We start from the raw sequence: 15,858 nt of genomic DNA, 5'->3' as shown, positions 1-15,858 counted from the left end.
TTTATTTTATTAAGAACAAAATACTGCCAGCCCGACCTTTAACTCTCCCCTCCGAAAAACACCGACGGGCATCTCTGAGTTCAACATAGGGGCAGGCCCCGCTCTTGTCCCCTGCCCGCCCCCTAACCGGCCCGTCCCTCTCGCCCCACAGGTCTGGTTCCAGAACGCCAGGGCCAAGTTCAGGCGCAACCTCTTACGGCAGGAAAACACGGGCGTGGACAAGTCGACAGAGGCGGCGCTGCAGACGGGGACCCCGTCGGGGCCGGCCTCGGAGCTCTCCAACGCCTCCCTCAGCCCCTCCAGCACGCCCACCACCCTCACAGACTTGACGAGCCCCACCCTGCCAACTGTGACGTCTGTCTTAACTTCTGTGCCTGGCAACCTGGAGGGCCACGAGCCTCACAGCCCCTCACAAACGACTCTTACCAACCTTTTCTAATGACTGGCGCCCCGCCCCCTTTGCCCCACAATTTCTTTAAAAAAGAAATTATCTTTAGTTGAATTCCAAGTGTATTTTAAAATAGAGGCTTTGAGCAACTAACTAACCACATTTTAGGATCTCGCCTGGAAACGGAGGAGACAGCGCGCCCGGCTGACGCAGCGGCGTGGACGGAGGAGTTACTTGGAAGATCTATCTGCAACACAACATTTGTGTCACTGTACAGTTTTGTGGACTGAGCGAGCAAGAACAACAAGTAATTTAAGTTGGCTAGAGCTTCTGTATTTTCAAAGACTGCCACGTGCCTTAGGAATACTGTTTTATCTCCATACTTTGGACGACTTATTCATTTTCTCTCCCTCTTTTTCTCTCTGTATATTTATGACCAGAGCAAAAATGTAAAAAAAAAAAAAAAAAAGTTTGTTACTTTGAATAGTCCTAAAAAGAAAAGAAGAAGAAAAAAAAAAAAAAAAGGAAAACTCAAACCCCCTCCAACGGTCGCTTTGTTGTTTTAGAATTTTAAGGTGGAAGTCTGTTCGAATATCAGAATTTGTAAAATCTAACCAGTAATAAAACCACTTATTGAAACTAGTTGGTGCCGCTGCTATTTCGTTGGGTCTGAAAAATCACACGACTTGATAGTCTTATTGAAGCTTAGGTGAAGGCCAGGCTCCTCCCTTATTGATGCTATTTATAATGCTTTGTAAATACTCATTTATAATATTCATGGGGCGCCTCTTCTGTGCCAGACCTCGAGCTGCTTGTCCAGACCCAGAGATGAAGTCGATCCAGTCCCTTCCCTCCAGGACTTTAGAGAGGAGGCAAAGGCAGACACGAGATCACCTTAACACAGCCTGGTATGGGCTAAGTGAAGGGTAGGTAAACAGAAATGCCATTCATTCACTCATTCATTCATTCTTTCAAATATTCAATAAGCACGCTCCGTTGGTGACTTGCACTGGAGAGGCCAAAGGTCATCACGCCTGCCTTTTCTGCTTTTCTCTGGCCTGAAAGAGGGGTGTCGGGGCAACGAGGGAGGCCTTTCCCTTTGAGGAAGGAACACTGTCACCAAGGGGCAGCTTAAACCCCAGTTTTCTTACTACATGACACAAAATTTTAAAATCTCCCAAGAGGGCAAAAGCAAATGAATTTGGTTCGTTTACTAAAGGAACTCAGAGAAAAGGAACTCAGAAACTCAGAGAAAATACATATCCAGAGAGGAGGGGGTGTTAGAGGCAGGCAGAATGAGGCTGTAGACTCTGCTGTTGAGCGGTGTGAGCTGAGGAGAGTCATTTCACCACTCTGGGCCTCAGTTTCCTGGCTGGCAGACGAAGATGATGCCCCTTACATGGCAGCTGTAGTGAGGGCAAAGTAAGGTGTGTTGAAGGGCCCAGCAGGAGGCCTGGCGTATAGTAGGGGCTCAATATATTTTATCGAATTCTGGGTGACGTGATAAAATGTGGAGGTGGAAAGCAGGAATGGATGTATCCAGGCACTGCCTGTCGTTGCTGAATGTGTCAAGCACGCGTGTCTGTCCACCGGGCATCTTAAACCCCTCGTTTTTCACCCTGAGCCCTGCTGCAGAGGACTCTGTTACCAGCTTCACTGAATGCCAGCAGCTACCTAGCAAAATGTCTGCCAGTAGCCCATCAGTTTGAAAATCCAGAGATAACATCATAGCTGCCTTAAGAAAACAGGCAGGAGAGACTGGCAAGGGAACAATCTAGCCCGGGACTGGGGTCTCTCTCCCTCCCTTTGTCTGCCATCACGGCTGGGACAAGGTGGAGGGAGGGGTTGGTTCACTTTCTGAAATGTTACACACACACACACACACACACACACACACACACACACACACACGAACCGCTCTTGTTATTGATATTTAATGCCTGGCAAATAGTAGTAGTTCAGTAAATTGTTTGTAAACTTTGATATTGATGTATAATATGCGTAAAGGGCACATGTCTGAAATGAACAGCTTGAAGAATGTTTTCCAAATGAACACACCATGTCACCCCCACCCAAATCAAGCTATAAGACATTACAGCACCCCCTCCCAAGGTGGTACCTAATCTAACTTCTAGCACTATGGATTAATTTTACCTTTTTTTGATCAATATATTTTTGCTGAATAAATTCAGAATTGTCCCAGATTAGACAACCTGCCTGGGGTCAGGCAGGATTTGAATCAATTCCTTTTGCCTCCACACTCCCACCTCAAACAGAAACATACATTCACAGTCACACAGCTAAGCATGGAGGTTAAGAGCCTCAACTTTTCTACCTGTCAGATAGGGTCATAGACTCTGCACCTCACTGGTGACTGTATGAGAGAATGCAAGCAGAGGGGCTGGCCTGTGGACAGCCCCGCGGATACACCACGACTGCAGGTACTCCCAGGGACCCCTCTATGTGCCCAAGGACACGCACACACACACACTTGGAGGTATTTGTGGGTGATGGGGAGACTCACAGGCTGAAGTGCTAACACCCAGACAGCCCCACACAAAGACCCACACACAAATGCTCGCAGACAGACATAAACAGGCCCAGATGCTCCCAAATATATCTAGACAAACACCCAGACCACCCCACCCAGGGAGACCTGCACACAAACCCAGACGTGCACACATGCAAACATTTGCAGGCACCCAGACGCCCCCGCATAGCCTGGCTGTGCCCCTTGCTCAGGCCCGGACAGAGCCAAGTCCGATTCCTATCTCCTCTGTCAGCGCAGCCACCCAGATGGAGCAGGCCCTGGAATGATGCCCGGGGGTCTCCTGCCGCCCACACGGGAGCAAGTTTAGAAGCAGGGCCTGCTGTTGGGCCAGGGATGGGGGCACTGTGGAGGAGGCACCATGGAGCCAGAAATTGAGATATACACATACAGAGTGAGAGACTCAGAGAGTGACAGAAACAGGGAGATAGGGAGAGAGGCAGAAAGGCAGTGGCAGAGTCTGGGAGACAGAAAAAGAGTGGGAGACAGATATAGAGGGACAGCGACAAAGATACACACAGAGGCAGAGAGAGACAACAGCGATGACAAAGACACAGAGGACAGAGAGGCAGACAGACAGGAGACAGAGAGAGACAAGAACAGTGACAGAGTACAGTAATGAAGAGGCAGAGAGACGGGTAGGGACCAACATTAAGAGACCGTGAAAGACACTGGGAGAGACGAGACAGAGAAAGAGAGACTGGCATTCAGAAGAGAAGACTCAGAGGTAACGGGACACCCTGGGACAGGCTCAGAGCTGAGAGAGACCAAGACAGAGACAGAGATGGTCACTTTGAGGATGGTAAAGAGAGTCCCTCAGAGGGAGAAGGTGAACCCAAATGACAGACAGAGATAAGAGACCTAGACTGAGCATACACAGGCAAAGGAAGGTAGGTGCTTGGTGGGGAAGGGGCCGAGGCTGCCAGCTCACCTCTGTCCCCTGGCAATGGGAGTGAGGGAGAAGGTGCCACCTGTGGCTCCAGGGCAGTCCCCACCTCCCTGCACACTGCTGCAGGGGGGACCAAGGGGCCATTTCTGAGACCCGTTGGGGTCCAACATGCTATGGAGATGGGGAGCCTCCTGGTTCTTGAGGCCCACACCCAGGTCTGTCCTTAGGCAGTATGTGGGGACTGGGGTCTTGAATGTGACTTTCCCCTGTCCTGTCCCACCCAACCAAGTCTCCTTTTCCCCAGAGTGGGGAGATCTGGGGCAGATGGAAGAGTCTTCTTTGAATTTTGGCAAGGTACTTAGCCACTCTGAACCTCGGTATCTGAATCTGTAAAATGGGGCTAATGGTCTCCACCATGCAGGGGCATTGTTAGGATTCCCTGAGAGAATATGTATGTGTTACATTTGGGGTTTGAGTAAATACGAGGGGGGCCACAGTGGTGTGAGGAACTGTCTCGAGAAGTTAGGAGAGTCTCCAAGAAGATGATGATCGCAGTTGGATATTGAATGAACCAAAGGTGACTGGGTAGAGGAGGGAGCAGGGCGACCATTCAGGCAGAGGAAACATCCAGGCACAGGCAGGAGGACACAGAGCATGTTCACGAGTGAAGAGCAGTTTAAGGGCTGGGGTTGCCCCCAGACAGGTGGGTGAGGCTCAGCTTATAGACGGCTTGAAATATCAACTGCAACTTGGTCCTAGGGTCCTTGGGGAGCTGCCTCGGACACCCCTGTTCTTTCCTAGGCTGCAGGCTCCCTCCCCTATACTCAGGTCAGAGTCCCACGTGGCAGGACCAGCTTCCTGGAGAGAGAGTTTTGCCTCTGTGGCATGTGTGTCCTGCTGGCAAGAGTGGACACCTCGAGGCTTCATCTGCCAGCTGAGGCCCCACAGAGAGCCACCCTGGGCCCTCTGGCCCCTGGGGACACTAAGACTGCCAGCAGGCCCTTCATACCTTCCTTCCCACTTTTCCCCCTCTGTCCCTCCCTCTCTCCTTAGCCCTGTGCCAGGCATGGAGACTGGAGATGATTCAGCCAACAACCCCTCCCTTTGGCTCCTGGGCCCTCTGGGAGACAGATGTGTCACCAGCCAACCACTGTCCAACATGAGGGAAGTCTGGGGTTAAGGGGGGCCCGAGGAGGGAGAGTCTGGCTCTGCGTGCGGTAAAAGCCCTACGCACTTGCATCGCCTTTAAAGTCATGATCTCGTTGCATGCTTCCCGCAGCTCTATGGGGCATGGTTGTCTTTCCATTTCACAGACAAGGAAGCCAAGGAGAAGTCATGTGCTTGGAAGTCATGTACAAAGATATTTTCATTGCAATTCAATTTAATTCAGCTAGCATGTTTCAATCCCTCCACTGTGCCAGGCATTGTGGCTCAGGGCACCTAGGAAATTCAGGCCCATCCTGAGGCCTTGCAGGAGTAAACCAGGCCTGAGTACAGCTGGGACTTGGGGGTTCAAGAGGCTAGTAAAAGGAGATGATGTTTGGAAGGACTTTTTGAGTTGGAAGATCAGGCAACTGACCTAGAAGTGTTTGAGGCTGCAGGGGTTAATGGCGAGGGCAAAAGCTCATACTCAGGCTGTGGTAGTTTTCCACCAGCGAGCAGCACCCACGCCGCCGATTCCTTGGAGTTGGAAGCAGCCTTGGAGAGCCCCTAGCCAGGGTTGTTCTTCAGAACCACTCCAGCAGCTTTTCCAAAGTACACTTACTGGCTCCCTTACTCTCTGGGGAGGAGCCCAGACTGGTGTATCTTACAAAAAGCTTTTTGTTATGAACAATTGCAAACATATACAAAGTAAACAGAAGTGTATAATGAACCCCCAAGTACTCACTGGCCAGCTTCCGCGGTTATCAATATTCACTCGTTCCCATAACATCTATACCTCCACCCACTCCCAATCTGATGATGACGCCTACCCATGCATTTTCATTAGGGATGAGCAGTGAAGCTCAGAGAGGGGGGCTTAACCTAAGGGTACCCAGCCAGGAAGCAGCAGAGCTGGGTCCATCCTGCTAAAGAATAATTTTTGAGTGCCAGGCCCTGTGCTGGTCACTAGTGGGTAAGACAGCCCCTGCCCTCACGGAACTCAGAATCTAATGGGGGAATAAAATATCGAACAGCCTCACAAATAACTACTTAATGATGTCTGTGATGAGGCGGGTGGGACATGAGAGCATACACACCGGCAAGGGAAAGGACGGCTTCCTGGAGAAAGGTTTCACCGAGAGATCAGCTAAGTGAGTGGGAGTCAACTAAGCAAGTGGAAGGGGAGGTGGGGGGAAAGGCCTAACAGCACGTGCAAAGGTCTCGAGGCCCAGCAAGTCCAAGGCTCTGAAAGGTGACAGGTGTGGCTGGAGCTATCAGGGCAAAAACCAGAGTGGTTGGAGGAGGGCCTAGCGACATGGCCAGGGGCTTTCCAGGCAGCATGCCTCGGGCTTCATTCTAAGAGCACCAGGAAGCTAGGAATGAGGAGTCCCGGTAGGAGGGGACAGAGGTGGACGTGAGGAGGCCCTTGAGGTCAGCCAGATGATGGGACATCTGACTGGATAGAGGCAGAGGAGATGGACTGGCTATGGGGGGAGGGTGAGCAAAGAGGGGGTAGAGCCACAACTGAGTGGGTGGTGGTGCCCTTCCCTGCCTTGGGGAAAAAGTCTTTGGAAAAAGGAGGGAAGACGATAATCGGGGACTTGGGGTTTGGACTTGTTGAGTTGTGTGGGGGTTTTTCGGTTGTTTTTTTTTAGTTTTTCTTTTAACCCCCACCTGAGGATATGTTTATTGATTTTAGAGACAGAGGAAGGGTGGGGGGAGAGAGAGAAAGAGAGAGAGAGGAACATCGGTGTGAGAGAGAAACGTCCATCAGTTGCCTCCCATACTGGGCTGATTGGGGATCAAACCTGTGACCTAGGTATGTGCCCTGACGGGAAACCAAATTCATGACCTTTTGGGTGTCTGAGATGGATGACGCTCCAACCAACAGAGACACCCAGCTGGGGCTTGTTGAGTTTTTGATGCCTTTAAGACATCAAAGCGCTGGCCCATCCTTCCTAGCAGGGGGCTCCAGGGCATGTGAAAGGGACGTGGGACATTTACCCATTGCTTCTCTTGAGTTCCCCAGCTCTCCTGGGCAAGTTGGTCCTTAAGCTGGTATCTGGTGCAGGACTCAGGACCCACCCATCTCTGGGCTTAATGCCAGCCAGGTGCACCAAACTCATCAATGCTTTACATGCTGGGTGGGCCCTCTGCCTGGGGCTCCTACCCTCCTCTACTCTTCAAAAACTCCTACTCAAATGCCACCTCCTCTCCGGAGCCTTCCCTGCTTAGCCTTCTCCCTGTGTGACCGTGCTGTAACTTCTGCCCCTGTCCCCATACAGGGCTGTCCTTGTCTGTTCATGCCAACTCCCACCCTCACCTCCACCCACAACAGGGCCACCGGTACTGCCCGGGGCGGTGTGGCCAGCGCAGTGCTGGGCACAGGGTTCCTAGTAACACATCTTTAGTAAGTGAGCAGATTGATGATGAAACATTCTGTAGGTGCATGTTTTGGGTCTATTTTACTCCTTTCCTCTGCTACTTTAAGCTCCATGACTCAGTGTCTCTGTCTTCATCTCTGTATTACATCCAGCGCAGTGCCTGGCGGCTGCTGGGCCCTTAACGAAAACGTCCTCAATCCTGGGGAGAATAAATGGGCATTCACTGTGGCTGAGGGTCTAGTCCTTAGGGCTTTGGCGCTAGACACCTACTGCTGCTGGGATCCTGGGCAAACTCCTTAACCTCTCTGAGCTTGCAGCATTTTAAATCTGCAGCCCCGGGGTGATGGCAGCAGCCACTTGGCAGGGGCCTGTGAGCGCTGAGGGACACAACCCTGCAGCCGGTGCTGAGCAGAGTGCCTGGGGCAGGGGGCGCCCCGCTCCTGGGAGCTGCTGCTAATTCCAGCCGGTCCCACCCGGCACCTTTAAGAGGCTTTGCTCCAGGCAGGGTGAGGAGGGGGCGCCACTGTGGGGTGGCCTCGGAGGAGCCTGGTCTGGGGGCGGCCTTCGGGGCGGTTCCGGGCAGAGGGGGCGGCTGCAGGCCTGGAGCTTTCAGAGGAGGTCTCTGGGGACCCGGGAGGGGGCGGAAACCGGAGCCGAGGTGGGATCCGGCGGGGTGAGGAGCCCAGACATCCTGCGGGGGCGCCCTGCCGGACCTAGCGGGCTCCCAGCGGGAGCCGGCCCCAGCCGGGAGCCTGGAGGGGGAAGGCGGGGTGTGGGGCGACGGAGCCCCCCAGGGGCCGGGCGGAGCGCGCCCCCTGGCGGTGCACCTGGGCGCTGCCCCCGGGGCTCCCCAGCGCCCCCTCCTCACCCATCTGAAGCCTGCGCTGACGATAGCGCTGGAGGGACATCGGAGACTGGAGATCTATTCGGGGCTCTGGACGTTTCCCACAGCCCCACATAGGGAGCGATAATTCTGAGTTCCTAATGTGTGCCAGGTACTGTGTTAGGCTGAGTTGTGTGGTTGTGACAGCTCCGAAACACGCAGCACAGGCATTGGCACACAGTAGGTCCCCCCAAATGACTTTTTGTTAGGCTCATTCCTGCGGGCCTCTGGGCAGGGCTCAAGAGGGCTCAAGCCTGAGGGGCTCCCTGGGTACGGGAAGGAATGAGAGGGTGCAGGTCCAGGCACCCATCCTGGGCTCCCCGAGGGGCTCACTCTGCCCCCAAGTGGCCTCCGTGAGAATTGGAGCCGGGTGTCTGTGTGGCGTGTGATGGGGTGGGAGGCTGCGGGTTATGTATGCATTGAGGTGCGGTGGGTGTGGGTTAGGAGGGGTGTCCTGGTCTCCGTGTATCTGTGCGTGTGGTCATGTTGGTGTGGGTGTTAATGTGGGGGTGCCTGTATGTATTTGTTGAGATGTGTGTGCCTGTGATCCAGTGTGCACGTGTGTGTTCAGGGGTGTGTGTACATCTGTGTGTTCACATAGGGATGAGTGTTCAGGTGTGCACAGGTGTTCAAGGTGGTGTCTGCTTGTGTGCTGCAGGTTGGGGGTATATGTTAGGTCTGAAGGGTAATCTGGGCCTGTACAAGAAGGTGATGAAAAACCAGAACCTCATTTCCACCCAACAGAGGGGTGGCCAGCCCCTGCCCTGTCTCCCTCAGGGACTATATCCCCCTCAGGACCACTGTTTTTCTTTCCTCTCCCTTCTATAATCCTCCACCCCCCCCACCCGGACCTGAGGCCAGCTCTCTACACCTCATTTTGGAGATGAGGGAACCAGGCTTAGAGCCAGGAGGGACTGGCCCAGGGAAACTTGGCCAGAAAGCTGCAGAGCCAGGGTACTGGCTGGACTCCCGACTCCAGCCTGAATTCTTTCCTCTCCCAGGAGGGCAGTGTGCACCCTGGGGCCAGGGTGGGGACGGGTTTCTGGGCTGGGCCGCGTGGGGAGCAGGGTACAAAAGGCCCAGTGTCTGCCCCTGCCTCCCCCTCCTGGCCCTGCCCTGCTTCAGGAGCCCAGTGGGTGTCCAGCGGCAGACTGGGCAAAGAGGGCCGCCTGCGGTATCTGTACTCGGCGCTGGACCCACCTGTCCCCCACCCCCCAGGCTGACTCTCATTGGGTGTGATGAAGAAACAAAGCTTTGCCCACATTTGGGGCTCCTGGCGCCAGCTTTCAGCTGGCACCCGCCCAGGCCCAAAGCGCTCCAGCTTGCCCTGCTCTGAGAAGGGAATGATGGGTAATTAAGATCGTGAGATATCAACACAATTTTATATTAATAAAATCATAAGAATGGCTACTGTTTGCTGAGGCCTGTGTGCCATCGCTAAGCTCTTTATACAGGTTCTGGGGAGGCAGCAATGCTGGGTGGTTAGGACCTTGGGCTCTGGTGCCAGCCAGACTGCCAGGATTATTTCCCAGTTGTGTGACCTTGGGCAAGTTGCCTCAGTTTTCCCAGCTATAAAATGACCGGAGATGAGTTCATATATAAGTCACTTAAAAACCCTGTCTGACATGCAATAAGTGTGCAACAAGTATTGGCTCCTATTATTATGATTTCCTTGGCTCCCCATGGAGACCTAGAAAGTAGGTATTGTTATTCCTACTCTACAGATGAAGAAACTGAGGCTGAACCATTAGCCATAGATCACAAAACAAGTGGGTGTCCCAGCTGGGTCCTGAGACCAGGCCGGATGCCAAAGCCTGGGCCCCAGGCTGCCTCCCTTGCTCTGGCATTGATAGGACTGGGTGCAACTGATAGGATTAACCCTCCAATGGTCTAGAAAGTGCTTCCACAAGATCGACTAGTTCGACTCTCACCAGAGCCTTAAGATATTGTTGTTTTTAATTGATTTTAGAGAGAGGAAGGGACAGAGAGAGAGAGAGAAACATTGACATGAAAGAGAAACATCGATTGGTTGACTCTCAAACATGCGTGGATTGGGGATTGAACCCGCCACCTTTTGGTGTACAGGGCGATGCTCCAACCAGCTGAGCTACCCAGTCAGGGCAAATGGGAATTTAATATTAGCATCTCCCTTGAAAAATGGAGAAATTGAGGCCCAGAGACAGATAGTACCCTGCCCAAGGTTACACAGCAAGGTAGTGGCAGAGCCAGCTTTTGATTCCAGGTCTTTCCACTATTAAATGGCATCATTTTCTGTAATTATGGTCTTGGGGTGCATCTACTGTGCACCTGCCTCCCTCCAGGCAAAGATGAGTATGGGGTGGGTGGGGGTGAGATTTGGGCTCAGTTGTCTTATTTCATCCAAAGGCTCTGTGAAGGTCTGCCTTTAGTCTCCTTCACTTTAGGCTTCACAGGTAGATGAGAGTTTCCCTAATTTCCTCCGAGCATATGCCCGCTCTCAGTTCTTTCCTGGTTCCGGTACCTGATTCCTCCCCCGCCCCCAGCCCCCCTTCCCCTCCAGTGCAGGGCCAGGCATGCAGCAGGCACTCAATGGACTGGTGCTGATGGATGCCTGGATGGGCCCCTCCTGGGCTCTAGGCGGGGCAGGATGAGGCCCGAGCTGGTTCCCTGGAGGCCCCGGCTGGCGCTAGGGCCCGCAGGGGAGAGCTTAAGAACAAGCATTAATTAAACGCCTCCAGCATGCGGGGCTCACGTGCAGGGTGGCCTGAACTTGGGGGTGGAGCTCTGGGTGGCCCCCTGAGAGCTGGTCTTCCAACACATGGGACCCCCAGAGTTTCGCCGGAGTCCCAGGGGAGCTGTCAGAACGAAGCCTCTCTGGGGTGAGCCAGTGTCTGGGCCCCGAGGCTCCAGCAGGCCAGGAAACGCCCGCTGGTGCATTTGTTTTTCCACCAACAACAGGCTTACGTAAACTCCTCGCCCGCTCCGAGGCTGCCAGCGCCCGGGAGGCGGCCCTATCTGATGGGGGCTCTGCCAAGCCGGGGTTCCCTGCGTGCCCCTGCACAGGCCGGGCGAAGGAGCCCCGGCGGTGGGCGGGGGGCGGAGCTCGGGTCCCCTCCCTCAACCCTAGATAAGCAGGGGGAGCTGGTCTCGCCTGTGTCCCCGCCCCCATCCCAGGTTCCCAGTCCCCCGTGCTGCACAGGCCCTTTCCCTGCGCCCCAGGGGGGGAGGGAAGCGGCCCAGCCTCCAGGGTCACCTGGCTCCTAACCCCAGCTTCGAGCTGGTTCAGTGGTGCTCGAGCACAGCATGCTCGGGAGACAAGCTTGGTTCACCAGCCTCACCTCCAGATTTAACAGGGCTGGGGTGCCACCCAGGAATCAGCAATTAAAACACCAACGTTTTATTTGGAAAAAATTCAAAATTACAGAAAAGGTGCAATGATACAATGAACTCCCGTATACGCCCCCTAGATCCACCAATTGTTAAACTCGTGCAACTTTTGCTTTCTCTCTCCAAACACACATTCTTGACGCCGCAGTATTATTATTCCCATTCTACAGATGAGGAAACTAAGGTTTAGGTAGCTGGCATAACTTGGCCAAGAAAGTGGTGGAGCTGAAAGCTTCTACTTTCTTTATGAACTTTTTGTTTGTTTGATATATTTGGATTTTTTTGGAATGATTAACACTTGCACATGAATTATATGAAGGTATTAAGTGTGCAGCTTCCTTACTCCAGCACCCCAATTCCTTACTTACAGGCAGTCTCTGTTGCTTGTTGCTTTTATATCTTCCCAGAGATATTCTATGCCTATGAAAACATGTCCATAAAATATTTTTTACACAAATGGTATTGTACTGTCCATGCTGTTCTGCACTTTGCTCCCCCCACCTGCCCTGAACTACATATCACAGAAGTTTTTCCACATTGCAAATATAAAACTGCTTTATTCTTATAAAACAGTGAATGGCTGTCCCCTGGTGTATTTCACTAGTCCTCTACTGACAGGAAATTAGGCTCTTTCCAATCTATTGTTATTATAAGCGGAGCTGCAATAAAGAGCCACAACCATACATTAATTTGCTCACATGCAAGTATGTTTATATGGTAAATTCCTAGAAATGGAATTGCTGGGTTAAAGGGTATGTAAATTTTTAATTTACTTAAATATTGCCAAATTGCTCTTCAGGGAGGTTGTACCAATTTGCCCTCCCACTTGCAATGAATGAGAGCTCTTGTTTCCCACACCCTTGCCAACACAGCATGTTATCAAACTTTTTGATCTTTGTCAATCTGTTAGATATAAAATGATATCTCATAGCTGTAATTTCATTTCTCCTGCTGCAAGGGAGGTTGATCGTGTTTTCATATGACTAAGAATCATTTACATTTCCTTTTCTGGGAACTGTTTGTTTATATCCTTTGCCTGTCTTTAATTAGGTTGTTTGGTTTTTTTTCTTTCGGATATGTAGGAGCTCTTAAAATAGCAAGAATATCAGCTCTTTGTCAATAGCATATGATATGTTGATAATCCATGTGTCTTTTGACTTTGTTTATATTATTTGTCATGAATAATTAAAAATAATTTTATGTGGCCGAATTTGTCAATCTTTTAATTTATAGACTCACTAAAAATGTTTTATACTTTAAAAGGCCTTCCTTACTCTAAGAATGCTTTTGAAATTACTCCCATGTTTTATTTATTCTAGAATTTGCTTTGGCGTAAGGTGTGAGGTAGGGGACTGGCTATTTCTCTGGATGGTTGTTGAGCACTATTTATTGACTAATCCATCTTTTTGCTATTGATTAGCAATGTCACTTTTGACATATACTAAATTCCTATAGATATTTAGCTATGGTATTAGTTTCTCAGGGCTGCTGTAACAAATGAGCACAAACTGGGTGACTTAAAATAGAAACGTATTCTTTCAAAGTTCTGGAGGCTAGTAGTCAGAAATCAAGATCTCAGCAGGGCCAGACTCCCTCTGGTGACTCTGGTGAGACAAACCATTTAATTAGTCTGTCCTAGCTTCTGTTGTTGACCAGCAACCCTTGACATTCCTTGGGTTGTGGCAGCATAGCTCAGATCTCTGCCTCAGTTTTCACATGGCCTCTCCTCTTAGTGTTTAGATCTTTGTCCAAATTTCCCTTTTATAAGGACACCAGCCATTGGATTAGGTTCCAATCCAAATGACCCTAGTTCAATATGACTTCATCTTAATTTGATTACATCTGCAAAGACCCTATTTCCAATAAGGCCATATTCACAGCACTGGGGATTAGGACTTAAACATACCTTTTTGGGGGACACAACTCTACCCACCACAAGTAATATGCTTTCAAATTTTCTATTCTGTTTTATTGATCCATCTGTCTAAATACACCAATAGCACAGTGTTTAAAATAATGTAGCTTTATACTATGTTCTAATATCTGTTAAGACTCATCCTCACAAGCTGCTCCTCTTTTTCAGAATTTTTAGAATTTCCTTACTTATATTGCCAAATGGACCTTAGAATCAGTGTGCTTATTTTAAAATTCTTATTGGCACTTTACCAGAATTGCATTAAATATATATGCTTATTTAATGTGATTATATATTATATATGTGTGTGTGTATATATATATGTATATATATGAGAAAATTGGTATATTTATGATGTTGAGTCATCCTATCTAAAACCATTGTACATATCCAGGTCTTCTTTTGTGCCTCTCAGCAATTTATTAAAATACATTTCCAATAAATCTTGTACATCTCATTTTTGTTAAATTAATTTCTAAATATTTTTATCTTTTTTGCTGCTGTTATAAACAGGGACTTCTCTTTCATTATCTCTCCTAATTGATTGTTTGTATTTATGAAGACTATTAACTTTAGTATATTAGTTTTGTACCCAGCCATCTTACTGGACGCTTTTTTAAAATTTTAAAAAAATCTTTATTGTTGAGAGTATTCCAGATGTGCCCGCCTTTTCTCTGCTGTCCTGATTGGTCCAAACTGTGCAGTTGTGATGGTGAGTGTAGATGCAGATGGGGACACAATTCGTATAGTTCTGGTTGGACGGGGCAGGTCTCAGTCCATTGGTTGAAGGAGGAAACCAGGGCTTCCCTGCAGCGGTTGACTCGGACACGGTAAACACGCAGGGCACGGCCGGGGAGGCACAGAGTGCAATGTGAGCTTCCTCTGGGTGTACAGGCTGTGAGGAGCCCCTGTCAGCAAATGGCCACCAGGCTCTTCCTACTCATAAAATGTTTACCCTTGGTTGGCCATGGGGAGTTCAGCTCAGCAGATAAATTCCTTCTTGGGGTTCAGAACAAACTAATCTTTCTTATTGGGGTCCACTGTGGTGACTGTCAATCCTTGGAGGTCCTTGGCTTGCAGTTGCATCATCCCAGTGTCTGCTTTTACAGCCACTATGTCTCTGTCCACACATGGTGTTCTCCTCTGTGTGTGTGTCCAGATTTCTCTCTTCTTACAGGGACACCCGTCATATTGAATTAGGGCCTGTCCTAATGACGTCACCATAACTTGATTACATCTGCAAAGTCCCTATTGCCAAATAAGGCCCCACCCACAGGTACCAAGGGTTAGGACTTCAACATATCTTTTGAGGGTTTGAGGGGACACAATTCAACCTGTAACACTTAAAAATCAAAATTATGCTTTTTTATATGTATCCAATGTAAATATGTATAACTCAAGGCCATTTAGTTTACAGTATGGTGTTCTACTTTACAAATAGGTATAACATTGACTTATTTAATTGCTGATAGGCATATAAGTGATTTCCGAGTTTAACATCCATGACATTTCCTTGACCATGGTGCAGAAATGTCTCCATTCTTAGGAGCAGAACTACTGGTCACTTGCTATGCATATTTCCAACTTTTGTAGATATTGCCAAATTGCAGTATTGGAGAGCTCACATTTTCCAAAGTCCTTGCCAACATTAATAGTGTCAAATTTTCCAACTTTTGCCAATCAGATGGGAGTGAAATGGAATCTCTTTGTTGTTTAATTTGCATTTCTTTGATACATCGTGTGGTTAAGCATCTTTTCTTATACTTATTCACCATTCCTGTTTCCTTTTTTGTGACTTGTTCATATCTTTTCCTTATTTTTCCATGGGGTCGTCTTTTTCTCATTGACTTATGAGAGTTCTTTACATATGCTGTTATGTATTCTGAAAATGTCTTCCCATTGACTCTTGCTCACAATTTAACTTTGCAAATGCCTTTTATTGTACAAAAGTATTTAATTTGGGTGAGCTTAATGGGCATGCATATGTGTGTATATCCCTTGATCCTCCTTGCTCTGGCTGTTTTGCCAGCATCTTCTGCTATACAAACTCTCATGGTGCCCCCTGGCATGATGTGAGCAACCTTGTTGTCACCCTGGGTGACAAGTACAGCTTGACGGAATATCAGAGACCATCATTCTTCCTGCCTCTCCCTGGGGCAGCTCTTGAATTTTCTGGATAACAAACACCTCCAGAGTGGGAGGCTGCGGGGGACATGAGGCTCATCTGGCAGAGGCAGGGGAGGGACAGGGGCTGCCTCCCGCGGGCTCCCCAGTCCATTCTGATGACTTGATTCCTAGAAGTCAGAGCCACAGATGGCAGAAGTAAATGTCTCTCCAAGAAA

General features: G+C 49.7%; 1 protein-coding gene across 3 annotated transcripts in view; it reads left to right on the top strand.

Annotated features, from left to right (window-relative positions):
• LHX2 (LIM homeobox 2) overlaps nucleotides 1-1,030 on the top strand; it is a 30,558-nt gene extending 29,528 nt beyond the window's left edge. For all 3 annotated transcript variants that reach the window (XM_081151505.1, XM_081151504.1, XM_081151503.1), the window contains exon 5: nucleotides 152-1,030. In XM_081151505.1, coding sequence (XP_081007631.1) covers nucleotides 152-439 — 288 coding nt within the window. In that variant the 3' untranslated portion in view covers nucleotides 440-1,030. The remainder of the gene's footprint in view (nucleotides 1-151) is intronic.
• Nucleotides 1,031-15,858: the final 14,828 nt, after the last annotated feature.

This window comes from Miniopterus schreibersii (assembly GCF_964146895.1).
Source record: "Miniopterus schreibersii genome assembly, chromosome: 11".
NCBI lineage: Eukaryota > Metazoa > Chordata > Mammalia > Chiroptera > Miniopteridae > Miniopterus > Miniopterus schreibersii.
The sequence above is the reverse complement of the archived record's forward strand: the minus strand, read 5'-3'. Positions and strand labels throughout refer to the sequence as shown.